The sequence below is a fragment of the Peromyscus leucopus genome, chromosome 8b, assembly GCF_004664715.2.
Source record: "Peromyscus leucopus breed LL Stock chromosome 8b, UCI_PerLeu_2.1, whole genome shotgun sequence".
NCBI classification, from domain to species: domain Eukaryota; kingdom Metazoa; phylum Chordata; class Mammalia; order Rodentia; family Cricetidae; genus Peromyscus; species Peromyscus leucopus.
Genome location: NC_051086.1, coordinates 47,355,808 through 47,369,857, shown reverse-complemented (window position 1 = coordinate 47,369,857; position 14,050 = coordinate 47,355,808). Strand labels below are relative to the sequence as shown.

Sequence of the window (14,050 nt, the reverse complement as noted above, 5' to 3'; positions counted from 1 at the left end):
CCTTGAGAGTGCCTATTTTGTTGGGTCATTATTTTCCCACCTGAAGTTTACTGATCCTGCTTCATAGAAATATCCTTATCCATCCATTAGGAGCTGCTCCTGAAACTGTAACTAGAAAAGCCTGATATTTTTCTCTTTAGTACTTCTCTTGGCAAAGGACATCAAATGTGGATGTCCTCACTACAAGTTCCAATGGAATGGTGGCTGAGAGGATATTAAGCCAAGTGTCAATACAAGTGTACCTTTTATTCGTAGATACACACCGGCCTTACGACTGATTGATTTCATTTTAAGCCAGGAACTTCAGCATGATTGACATCTTGATCGACACTATTGTTTTGTCTTGGAGGTTCATCTGGGTAGTACAGAATATTTGGTAGCAGTCGAGGCATTGGCTTTTAAGAGATCAGGAGCTCTTATCTCTGGGGACACCAAAAAGGGCGTCTCGACATTTCCGTGGGATGGAAAGTTATCTTTTATTAAGGACCACACTCTTAAATCTTAACTTCCTCCACCTGTAAGGCAATGTGAATGAGAGTGGAAAGCTGCTGTTTACATGAGATGGTAGGTTACCGTATTTTGTAAAAAATTTTTCAAGTATGCGTGCATGTGTGTGTATGTGTGTGTGTGTGTGTGTGTGTGTGTGTGTGTTGTACGCGCACGCGTGTGAGCGTGTGCATGCATGTGCACTTGTAGTGCTTCTAGAGGCTAGAAGAAGTCATTGGATCACCAGGACTGGATTCATGGGCAGTTGTAATTTTCCAATGTGAGTGCTAAGAACTGAGCTCGGTTCCTCGGGAAGAGCAGTAATGGTTCTCAACTGCTGACAGGGTAGCCTGCTCTGTGACTATAAAGCATGACTATTTTACAGACCCATTTGTGGGTGACAGGTTTGGTATGGCTCAGCTGGCAGAACAGACGAGGATGCTAGGAGAAAGCCCTCCCATTTGCAGCTGTAAAATGGGGGTGGGGGGTGGGGGTGGGCCTTTACTGGTGTGTCTGTGTTTTTAAGCCCTCCAATGGAATGCAAGCTGGAGATTTGAGCCACACAGTCACTGAAGTTTATTTTATGGTTGAAGATGCTACAAACATAAGAAAATTCGAGTGTGATTAATCCTTGTAAAATAATAAACATCTATTTTCTAGAAGCCTATTGATGCCCAGATACTGGAATAAAATCAATGGATCTCAGGTGCTGAGTGATACTCTCAGATGCTGTACCCATGGTCCAGAAGCTAAGGGGTCATCCTGAAGCTGCCGTCCCTGATAATGTCCGAGCCCAAAGAAAAGCACAGGGTGGTGAGCATGGCTTCACAGAAGACAGCTTAAGGAAGGAGGGCCCTCCTGTTCCACCTGAGATCAAAGCCTATTGTTTGGTGTAGCTAAATGGACAGCATAAATGAGAGCCAATTCCATTCACAGCAGGAGTGCGCTCTCCACTGAAGGCAGAAGCATTCTGCCCCATGTCTTCAGTGAAACTGAGAGAACCCCAGCTTGTTCATCATCCATTAGCCCAAGATTCAAAACTTCAGACACCTTTAGGGACACTCACAAGTTTGAAAGTTTGCCTGGAAGACTCTTTTTCATTGATTCCTATGTTAAATTATCCAAACAAAAACAGCTACAAGCCAGAGATCCTTTGCACTTGGATTTTGTTCTTTTATTATCCCTTCCCTGGGAAAAGAGGAAGGTTACTGAGTGCAGCTGTTAGATACAATTCTGGTTTTGTGCAAGCCGCTTTTGCATAATGGCAGGCAGGGAGAGGAATACAAAAGATTCAGAAGCACAAACGTAACAAATTCAAAGATGAGCAGAGCTTAACATGAGTCTCTCGTGGCTGCTGGTGAGGACGCACGTCCACTGAAAACAGACTGTGCCGCTGAAGGCTGAGGGCACCGAAGTGAAGGAGACCAAGCGGAAAAAGTGACCTGAGTTTGGGGCTTACATCCATAAACGGGACATTAACAAATGAACCTGAAGATGACAAAACACGTAGAAAGTTAAAAGAACGTTCTCACTTCCTTTCAAGCCCATATTCGTTTTCTGAAGAGACACGGACACCCCTGATGGGGCACCTATGACAAACTTAACAGTCACCCAGCATATTGAAAAACAACTTAGCTTCTCTTGATTGACAGCAGAGAAAAGCAAACTATTACTTTAGTAGACTAGAGTATCCGGCCCTTTAAATTTTAGTAGATAAAATATTGATGGAACAGCAAGCATTTTCTTCTTGGTCTTAAACCTGTGGTAGAATGTTGCTGACGGAGTAATTATGAATGCTTTATATGTTCAGTGCATATGTGCCCCTCGCTAAAGCAATTTAATTCCCATTAATGCTAATCTCGTTAATACCCACTCAGAGAGCAAGGAGTCCTCTCAACACACTATTGATTCATTTGAGCCATTTAGACAGGGGATGGGCAAGAAGGGGTGGGGTTGCGTCCGCAACTGTGTTTCTTAGAATGTTTTCCAATCATGAATGAGCATTAGGTTCTAACTCATGCGAGCAGGAAATGCGGAGGCGGGTAAAGTGACTGAGTGGCAGGTCTGTGAAAACTGGGGGAGACGGAAAGGCTTCTTAACCATGGTCGGAGATGAGGTACTACAAAGGAAGGGAGATTTTCTTTCAAAAACAAGGAGAGTGGCACTCTGCTACACTCCTCGCTGTTTCTGCCCATCTTCCCTCAATAGGAGAATTCGGTGATTTCTCTGGCACTCAGATGACCACCCATGGGTCAGATTTCCTTGGCTCAGCATGCTTTGATCAGCCAAGAGGCAAGAGGGGCTCCCCAGAGAGCTTGTGTCCCCATCTCAGTGACTTCCATGAATACGGCTATGTAATGAGGCTGTGTGTTCCATAGGGCAGCCTGGAACTCAGATGGCAGTAACAAACCCTCTCTGCCCTTTTGGGGTCACCCCAGAGCTTCTAAAGCCCCAGGTGTCTAAGCCCCACCCCCTACCCCAGTCATAAAATAGAGAAAAAGTGGCAGATAGGATCCACCATCCGGCTGGCTTTAAGATACGTCATTCAACCTCCCTGAGACTGTTTCCCTTACCTCTAAAATAGAAAATGATGGTCTCTATAAATGCACCACAAACTTGCAGCAGTAGTGTAAGGATCAAAGCTACAATTGAAAACTGCCCTGTGCATACACAGAGTATCATTAACTGAGAAATGACTTATGAGAAAAAGTGGTACAAGAGAAAGAGAGCGAAATGGAAAGCCAGGTCTCAATTCCGTCAGGTTTCTGTACCTAACAGAAGGGAGGTTTGCCCTGGGGATTTTCTTAAAAGGTTTAGTGGGACCGGTGCTTATCCTTTGCGAATGAGTGTTCAGAACATAAACAAACTGAAGATGGGAGGGGCTTAGATACATGAAATCTCCTTTTCTGCCATGCGCAAGTTTGATGCTGGTTATCCATGGGGACAGGAGAAAAAAAAACTACTGCAACACATACTTAATACACAAATATTAAAATGTCTTTCCTCTACCGACTGGTAAAAAAATATATTATATTTTGATATTTTTTTCTTTTTAAATTATATCTGCTATCCATCCCAGCCGAAGTCGCGGCCAGTCATCTGGTAGAACTTGCGGTTGAAGGGCCGGTAAAAGTCACGCAGCTGCCGCAGCACCTCGCGCGCGATGGCGGGGTGCGCGCGACCCTTGGTCTTGCCCAGGCAGTGCGGCTTGCCGCTGCCCTCCGCCTTCTTGAGGCACGGGAAGCCCTTGGTCTGGTTGAAGTAGAAGTGCTTGTCGGTGATGATGCGCTTGAGGCCCAGGAAATCCTGCACGCGGCGCAGCTCCCCGGCCGGGTCGCTCACCAGCCGCTCCCCGCTCACGAAGAGCATCTGGCCCAGCGGGAAGTGGCGCAGCCAGGGTTCCAGGTGCTTGGCATACAGGCCGATCTGGATGGCGCTCCAGGACGTGTCGATGAGGCCCGCGCTGCGATTGCGGAACGTCAGGCTCTCGAAGCTGGGGATGTCCGGGCGCTTGGACAGCGTCTGCGTGTAGTCCGAGATGGCCCTGGTCACCGGGTCGCGCACCACCACGATGAGCTTGGTGTCCTTGGACATGGCCGAGATGCGCGCGGGTGCCTCCCGGGTCACGAAGTAGCTGGGCGTCTTCTCCATGGTGATCTGTCCCTCCAGGGTTTTGGGCATCAGGTCCCTGCAGAAAGCAGAAATTGTTGAGTCTGGGGAGAGTAAAGAAGCCAAGTCCCTTTTGGACCCCAAGAACTGAAGAAGCACCCAATCAGGGTTCTGACTTCCCTGGCTGGTTGCAGTTCCAGCTCCCTAACTTCCGGAAACCCTGTTGGCAGTTGCATTCCTTGAGTATGGACCTCAGAACAATCATATTGCCCCTGTCATACAGTTTTTGTGGCAATTAATACACCCCAAGAGCTCTGAAATGCTCCCAACACAGAATAAGGACTCTGTTAGCTACTGTCATCCATCTACACTACTCAACATCAGTGCTTTCTGTAGGTGAATTACAAAGTCATAATCACTATTATAATAGTGCTATCAAGTGGCATTAAAACACCCCATGCCACCCGGTTCACGCCTGTCCCAAGTGTTGGAGAGTAGTTTTGTCCTTTATACAAAAGCCAATAATTTTTCTCAAAAAGGATCTCCTCATTAACAAAGGAATCCTTTCTTTAAGGATGTATTTTATTTTTTTTTTAAATTACATGTCTCTGTGTGGGTTTGTATAAATGAGTGCTGGTACTTCTTGTGACCGGAAGTGGTAGTTGGAGCTCCTGGAACTGGAATTAAAGATGACTGTGAGCCTCCTGAGGATGGAAGTGATAGGAAGCTGAACTCTGGTCCTCTAAAAGAGCAGCAAGTACTCTGAACCACTTAGCCATCTCTCCAGGCCCTCCTAAGTATAATATCAAAATGCACAATTGTCCCCCCTTCTCAGTGATTTGACTTCACCCTAGATTTGGCTACTTGTCTCCAACAACAGCCCCCAAAATAATGCACAGAAATTTCAGGAACAAACAATCCATCACTTTTAAATCACATGCCATCCCAAACAGCACAGTGGAATCTCCCAGAGTCCCCTTCTGTCTCTCCAGAACCCGAATCAGCATATCTGTGTCATGTAGACTGCCTGCCCATTAGTCACAGAATCAAACTGGCTGGTACATTATCAAAGGTCCTGTGCAATGGAGGCCCCCAAAAGAAAAGCACAGTGACAAGGACCCCAGAGCAGGCACCTGAGAGCACATTAATGCTGCAGCTGCATGCACAGGTACAGGGCATTGTCGGGGAAACAAAGGCAGCATGGTGGGTCTGGTATTAGCCTGGATTTCACCCCACACACACACTGGTGCTCTTTGTAGGGCAGGGTAGGCCTCCTGAGTACAGAGAAAATGACTTTATATAACACAAAGTGCTTGTCTTCACAACTCCTCAGGGTTCCATCTTGTATGTAATGGTTTGAAAAGTCCTGGTTGTCCTGTTCTAAACATCTTAGTTTCTTTTCTATTCCTTTGGCATTTGATGGGAATCACTTCCATCCAGGGCTGATAATGCATGTGTAGGGGTCAGGAAGGAGCGTGTGATCTCTGGGTGTTTTCTCTTTCCTGGATGGGCACTGGCTTGCTCTAATCTTGTCTTCTGTAGATTTGGGACAATTAAATTTTTCTAGAAACCATCTAATGAGTACTCGCAGCTCTATCTCCATTCTCCCATAGTTTGTGTATTCTGCCTTTCTTTATTACTCTTGGCTAGGATCCCACCCCTTTCTAATTCACTCATTTGCATTTTAGCTTTTTAAAAAATTGCTCCCTTTGTTTTTTAAGCTGTGATTTGTTGCCCCTTTCGATGGGTTTAACTACATGCTTTCCCCCCCAAATCTGTCTTTCCAGTTCATAAAGGCACTTTATTTTTTAAGTGGGGACTTGATCAACTTTCTTAAGCACCAGCATTCTAGTCATTGCCTGTCAATACCTATCAGTGAAACGGAAGAGTTCTGAGTTCCCATTTGAAGCAAGTACCATCCATGGTGACTATATTTTGGTTTTAATTCTAACCGTTGTTTTGCTCTCAAAATTCTGTTTTGCATTTGTACTAAAAGGATCTGCTTTGTGCCGGGTGCTTCTCTTTGCTGTTATCTTACTACCTTCCCCACCCACCACACTGTTTGCTATGTATACACGACTTGAAAAACGTCAAACGTAAAACGTGAAAACACGTCCCGTGAATCTCTTGTACCTCGCATCTCCTTCAAGAACTCCTCACGATGGCCCAGTTCATTTGTGAGCTTCCTCCACCTCTACCCTGCCCCATCTACTCACTAACCATGCCAACTGAATTGTCTTAAGGCCAATTGGCGACGTCCTCTCAATTACTTTGCAAGTATTCATGCTCCCCTGTGGGTTATTTCTAGCACACATTGCTCAGCCTTTGTGGTGTCTAGTGCTAACCATGCCTTGGCTTATACGATGGAGCCTTCCTCCTTATATTTGTTACTTTGGCAATTTTAATCAAGTGATTCTCTTCTTCTGTGAGAGAGAGTGCTAGTTGTATGTTGGACATAGGGTATTCAACTCTTATTTTTAATTTTAAAAGAATTTTTCAATTAGTTTTATGAAATGATACACCATATGAACCATCTCTTAAATATACCTCAAGGGCTGGGTATAAGTGAGCACAGCCTGAAGTACACACCACAAAACTGAGATGCCCCTCATTGCCCTTCCTCATCTGTGCATGCCAGGTTCCTTGTGGAATCAGCTAGCCTAAGCTGCTTCCGGACTTAGGATGCCCTTGTAGATGACAAGCTGGGAAATCTGTCCTGAGATGGTGGAATTTCCCAGTGAAAGACATTTGATGAAACCTATGGAAAAGTGTTGGTCTCTAAGAAAACACCAAATACTCTGGAAGGGAAAGGGATGTGGGGTGACTTGAGGACACAGAAGCAGATCCCTGCCTCCTTGTCTAGTCTTTGAGTTATAACTACTTTACTTCACATTTTGCCCTGAATCTTTTTTTTCATTTTTATTTATTTATGTATTTTCTATTATCATCTTGATACAGTATAAATTCTTATCTTAATAGTGAAATGTTTCATTGAGGCTTGCCCAGTAATTGAGTAAAACCAAAACTTATTATAAGCCACAGTCATCCTAGAGTCCCCCTGCTATATAGCCTCCTTGGTTCTTACCCTACACTGGCTGAGAACAGGTAAGCCCCCATCTCTGGACCAGCAGATCAGGTCTCTAGCCCCTAGGCCCTACCCATCGGAGTCCCGGGGACCAAACAGCTACCTTTCCCTGCTCCCCCACCAAAAAACAAAACAAAACAACAATAACAACAACAAAAAACAAACAAACAAAAAAAAAAAACCACAAACCAAAACCAGAACCCAAATCTTAAAGAGAGAACAAACTACTCGCAGGAGTTCCTAGCTGGCTTGTTTCTAGGAGCAGAGACCCCTGGGAGCCTTTCTCAGAGACTGAAGCTGCAGACTGCTTGGCCAAAACAAATGCCACTGAACCTCAGAAAATGATCCATGTTTTCAAAAGCCTATCCCAAATAGGTGCTTGAAAAGAGACAGCCCAAACAGGACTTCCCAAGACAGTTAGCCACATCAGCTCTTGTCGCTCATAGGATGGGAAAACCCGACTGCTCAGAGTGGGAGTAGAAAATTCCTACATCATGGACAGCAGTTCAAAGTGATCAAGCTTTCTGGAGACTGACTGCACTGTGCATATGTAGTTAACACTCCTGGACCTGAGGGCACAGAGACAGTAAACTTCATGCTAAGCAGAGTTCACAGTAAGCTTTTTTAAGCACTCAAGAAGGAACACAGGCTTTGAAGGATGGATCTAGCTAGATTACATCTTTCAGCTTAAAGATAACTAAATGCAGGGGCTAAGTACTCAAAGGGGCTGTGGTTTTGTTTCCATCTTGCTAGAACAAAGGGAAATAAAATAATTTTTGACAGTTTGTCAAGCCGATCTGAAATCAGAAAATGGGTTTTGTGGCTTATCCAGTCTAAGGGCTGACAGGGCTGGGGGAGACAAGCTGTGACTTAACTTGCCTAAGCTCAGCTTATTCATCTCAACAGAAAAGCCAAGCCTAATGCCTCAGGAATCTGGCCTACAGAGGACTGCCAGTGTGGCTGTTGCAGAGATCATACCAAGTATTACTCTGAAGGGGGTGATGACCAGTGCCATGATTCCCTCAGTCCAGATAATAGGACTCCAGATAAAACCAGAAATGCCTTCTCTGCCATGGCCCTGGGGTATCCAGCATTGGCACAGACATTGGAGGTCATGAGCTGGTCACCATCTGTGGAGAGACAGAAGTGGACTGGTTGTGTTGGAGAGGTGAGTACATTCTGTAAGCGGATTTAGTTATCTCCACAAGGAGCCATCATACCAGAAAGAACTGTTGTTCATTAGAGCTTGGATCTGCTTCAGAGATCACTCCACCCTCACTTAGGAGCTGGTCTGCTACTGGGTAATCTCTATGGGACTAGGATTGTGCCTGTAGCTGTCTACAGAGTAGGGAACGTTGGAACCAAGCAGGCACCATGGCAGGCAGGCTAAGTCGATTGTTCTTTTCTACCAAAGCCAGGGGTCAAGACAGTAGTTGATGGCAGGAATACTAGAATGACCTGGAAAGCTTTCCCTCTCCACACTGAGCAGGGGACACAGCCACTTTTGTGGTTGGGCCTCATAGATAGTCTGAGCAGGATGCTCCCTTGGATTAGGTGACCAATGCTTCACCGTGGTCTGCATACAGATACCTCAGTTACCATGAGAACCATTTAAAAAGAGTCATCCATGCCACTCAGCAACTACATTCGGTATGCATCTAATATACACAAGGTGGTACAAAAGGGACCCATGTGTTCAGTCATTCTTACCAATTTGGGCCCTTTCTCCTGTGTAACACGAATCTTAAAAGATCTTATTAATAAAAACAAATCCGGAGCCAGGTATTGGGGTGAATGCTGAAAGATCAGAGAGACAGAACCAGCCACAGCCACCTCACCTTGCCAACTTCTCAGCTGATCTTATTTCCTCAAACTGGAAGCCTCTAAGTCCTCACCTGAATGGATCTCAGCTGAACTGCTGCTAAAAGCCTAAAAGCTTAACCAGGCTAGCTCCTGGTTTTCACGCCTTATATACCTTTCTGCTTTCTGCCCTCACTTCCTGGGATTAAAGGTGTGAGTCACCATGCCTGACTGTTTCCAGTGTGGCTTTGAATTTACAGAAATCCAGATGGATCTCTGCCTTTGGAATGTTAGGATTAAAGGTGTGAGTGCCACCATTTTCTGGCCTCTGTATCTAGTGGTTGTTCTGTTCTCTGACCCCAGGTAAGTTTATTAGTGTGCACAATATTTTGGGGAACACAATAGTACCACACTCCTGGATTCCCAAGGCCCTCACACTGTCTTCTCAACCCCTACCTTCCCTGTATAATTGCTACCAGCCATCTCTGGAAGTAGCTTTAAATGAATAAATAAATGGATGGATGGATGGATGGATGCATGGATGGATGGATGGATGGATGGATGAATGGATGGATGGATGAATGGACAAATGGATGGATAAATATTCCATTCTAATTTGTTTTTAATAATTTCATTTAATCAATCAACCTCTTATTTTACATAAAATTCAATTCCATATTGCTTATAGATATATGCAGGACAGAAATTTATAAGAGCAGTTTCATGATTCAGATGGAGGGAAAATGTTTAGAATGAATTGAAGAAATAAATGTAATAAAATGATAAGTTGAAATAAATAAAAAGCAAAAATGTTCATTCATCAAATGATACCATCAAGTGGGTAAAGAGGCAAACCTCAGAATGAAAGAAAATGTTTACACAATGTGGATCTGTCAAAAGCTATATCTGTAAAATATAAAGAAGTCAATAAGTTAAAGAAAAATAAACAGATTGAAAGAAAAATGAGCAAAAACCTTGAGTAACCATTTTATACAAAACACAATATCCAAATGTTCAATTAATTTCTGAGAAGTCATTGGATTAGGGAAGTGGAAATTAAAATCCTGTATCCATACTGTAACATGACTCATCCACTCAGACAACTGGAATAGAAGTGATGAGGTTTCCAAGTGTGTGTGAGGATGAGCAATAACTGGCATCTTGCTGGCGGAGAGCAAGCTGACACAGTGATTCTAGAGCTGGTTGGCACCATTTACTAAAGCTGAGCATGTGTCCCCAGCAATTTTGTGCCTGGTGATTTTGCACAGCTGTTCATCCATGGTCACATAACAATGATGGTCCCAAATTCAAGGGTCCCAAATGCTCATCAAAACCCAAAAGTAAATATATATATCCAACACAGGGCCTCAGAACACAGGGCGGTCAGGATGGATGACTTCACTTCCGCCAGACACACCTGCTTGTTGACGAGTTTCACAAACAACGCTAATAAACACAGCCAGTCCATACAGCTAGTCCTGCAATGCATCTGCTGTATGACTGTTGTGGTGGTTTGAATGGTACGACATCAGAGTCTCTGGCATTTGAATACTTAGTCCTCAGCTGGTGTTCCTACTTGGGGGGGCAGAGGTTGGAGGTGTGGCTTGGTGGAGGAAGTATGTCATGAAGGTGGGTTTTGAGAGTTTAAAGACCTGCTCCATTTCAAGTTTGGTCTCTCTGTTTCCTGACGGTTTGAGATGTGAGCTCTCAGCTGTTCCTGCCACCATGCATGGTGCTTGTGGCCATGCTTCCTCTCTGTGATGGTGGTGATGGACTCCTACCTATCCCTATGGATCTGTCAACTCAGAATTATGCCCCCCCCCCTTTTCTATAAATTGCCTTGGCCATGGCGTTTTATCACAGCAACAGAAAAGGAGCTAATGTGACTTCCTCCATGAAAACTTGATGATCGGAGCTGGGAAGAAGGCTCAGGTGGTAAAGTGCTTGCTTTATAGGCATGACAAGCTGAGCTCAGATTCCCAGAACATATATAAAAAGTCAGACACAGCACTGTGTGTCTGTATAATCCTGGCACTGGGGCTGGCAGGCACAAACGGATCCTTGGGGCTCGATGGCTAGCCTGGTTGGCCAAATCGGTGAACTTCAAGTTCAGTGAGAGACTCTGTCTCAAATAATAATAATAGTAATAATAATAATAATAATAATAATAATAATAATGAGGTGGAGAAGCGATTGGAGACAACAGAAGATACCTGACAGCAGCCTCTGGTGTCCACATGCATGAATGTGCCTCCCCCATGACTGCTTACATGTACACACATGCGCGCACACGCATACACACACACCTATAAAACACAAAACAAAACAAACAAGAAATTCCTGAACTGACTAGTTGTCGAAACAGTTGTTGCCCATAGGGGAATCCATGTGGGGAAGGAAAAAGAAAAGCTTTTCAAAGTGATGGAGCACACCTGTCTGGACACTCCTCACACAGTATATCCACTTGGTGGAAATTGGCAGTGGAGCTGTATCTTCCGATTTGTGTGTCTTTATGTATTTAAGTTAAAGTTGGATAAATATTTTACTATGCTCATAAAAAATAAATGGCCAGTTTCCCATAAGGCTCCAAAAAAAACCCACATATTTCGTAAAACCCAAACAAAACAAAAATCACATTTGCCAAAACAGGCACATCTCCAATTTGTGGAAATGTAGATGACAGAGGGAAAGGAGTAGACTCAGCTACCTAGGCCACGCAGGACCACTTTCCTCTCCCCAGATAAACCAGAAGAACAGGAACTGCATAACATCTGTCCTACACATGGATGCCTATTCCCACAGCTGGGGCAAAGTGGTGGGCATCGCCATAGAGAAGACGCTCAAGAATCTGGCCTGAAGGGAGAAAATTATCTGAATACAACTTTATAAGTGATGCTTGCAAGATGTTTTGGAAATAACATTCTCATTTTATTGTTGCAGCTCTGTAAGAGAGATTTAATGGGCCTAGGATCTCCTCATATACATATGAATTAACAATAATATAATAAAAATATACACTAATACAATAATTAATATCACCTAATACAGCAGTTCTCAACCTGTGCACTACAATCCCTTTGGGGGTCACATATCAGATATCCTGCATATCAAATGTTTACATTACAATTCATAACAGTCATAAAATTATAGTTATGAAGTAGCAACAAAAATAATTTTTTTGACTGGGCGTTGCCACAACATGAGGTGCCACAAAAAGAGCCAGAGCATTAGGAACTTTGAGAAGTGCTAACCCAGACAGTCATTGGTGCTCTCCTCTGCGCTTTTGACTTTATTATAATGCATCCGATTGTGGTGATATTGTGTTCCCCAACATATTGTGTACACTAATAAACTTATCTGGGGTCAGAGAACAGAACAGCCACTAGATATAGAGGCCAGAAAATGGTGGCACACACACCTTTAATCCTCTCACTTGGGAAGCAGAGATCCATCTGGATCTCTGTGAGTTTAAAGCCACACTGGAAACAGCCAGACATGGTGACTCACGCCTTTAATCCCAGGAAGTGAGCCTTTAATCCCAGGAAGTGAGCCTTTAATCCCAGGAAGTGATGGCAGAAAGCAGAAAGGTATATAAGGCGTGAGGAGGACCAGGAACTAGATAGAGCTGGTTAAGCATTCAGGCTTTCAAGAAGCAGTTCAGCTGAGATCCATTTGGTTAAGGACTCAGAGGCTTCCAGTCTGAGAAAACAGGATCATCTGAGGAATTCGCAAGGTGAGGTGGATGTGGCTTGTTCTGCTTCTCTGATCTTCCAGCATTCACCCCAATACCTGGTTCTGGGTTTGTTTTTATTAATAAGACCATTTAAGATTCCTGCTACATCCGATAAGAAGCCATCAATTAAAGTGGCTGAGAAAAGGAATCCACAAACATGGAACCTAAAACAAGAACTTGGACAACTGCTGGAGAAAATGAGAACACGAGAGAGTGACTCAGACCATGGAAGATGCAGAAAGGCCTGGACTCTGGACTGAAGACAGATGAGGTGAAGGACTTGGCTGCCTACAGGAATTGGGGAGTCATGTGTCTAGAGGCTGGCAGAGGAGTACATAATCAGACATGGAAATGACTGGAAGCATGTGCAGTTAGAAAAGAACGTAGGTGACTGAGCGCTTTAGAAAGTTCTCCCAATGTAATCCATGTGTGTGGAACTTGGTGTTGATGGTGGGAATGACAGTGGAGAGGAGAATAAGAGTCATGTGTAGAGCAGGAAGATGAGGATGCCGTGGGTGATTTACATAGGGATGGCAGAGGTATTCCCAGAAAGGATGACAAAGGTGTAAGGGGAGAAAATGATGAATACTCTACAAACTAGTAAGTTGTTTGGGGTGGGAGTATTCCTGTCCCCACCACAAAATAGAAACACATGTGTAGTTTTCTGTTTAGTGGAATCAGAATACTTGCAAAAAGTGGTTATTTCTTCCCAATAACCCAGAAGGAGACACAGCATTGGTGTCATTCTGAAATATGGCTGTTTCACAGCCCTGTGAAGTCTGGCAGAAAGTCTCCAGCTTCCTAGGAAACTCAGAACTGAGAGAAATAATACAGATGTCAGGCACTTTCTGCTATTAATAAGCTGTGTGACCTTATGCAAGTCACTGTGGTACTTTGGGCCTCCATTTCCTCATCTGCAAAACACGATTGATTCTGTGTATGGTTTGGGACGCCAATGTGTCTAATTCTCTGAAGAGTGGCAACAGAAAGACCAGGCTATCTGGAGCTGAGCATCTGATTGCATTTGATAAAAGCAAGTTCGTGACAAAGGAGACCAGCATCTACCCCTTACTTCCTTGAAATAGGATGACATGGTTACAAGATGAAGTTCAGAGACCAAGCTTTCTTAAAAGTAATAGATCCAAGGGAGTCAGGAGTTCAAGCCCTGGCCTTGGGAAGAATGTGGTAAGAAGAGTAGACAATAGACACTTGGGAAGCATTTACCACAGACTGAGGCGCACAAATAATTCCTCTGGTCTCACCAACTACCAGAGAAGCTACTGAGAATTGAATTTTAGTTTCAGAAGACAGAAGGGTAGCATGGTTTGCCCCAGCGA

General features: G+C 44.1%; 1 protein-coding gene across 1 annotated transcript in view; it reads right to left on the bottom strand.

The window, feature by feature from the left end:
* Nucleotides 1-1,635: 1,635 nt before the first annotated feature.
* Hs3st3a1 (heparan sulfate-glucosamine 3-sulfotransferase 3A1) overlaps nucleotides 1,636-14,050 on the bottom strand; it is a 91,725-nt gene continuing 79,310 nt past the window's right edge. The window contains exon 2 of the mRNA XM_028869341.2: nucleotides 1,636-4,174. Coding sequence (XP_028725174.1) covers nucleotides 3,553-4,174 — 622 coding nt within the window. The 3' untranslated portion in view covers nucleotides 1,636-3,552. The remainder of the gene's footprint in view (nucleotides 4,175-14,050) is intronic.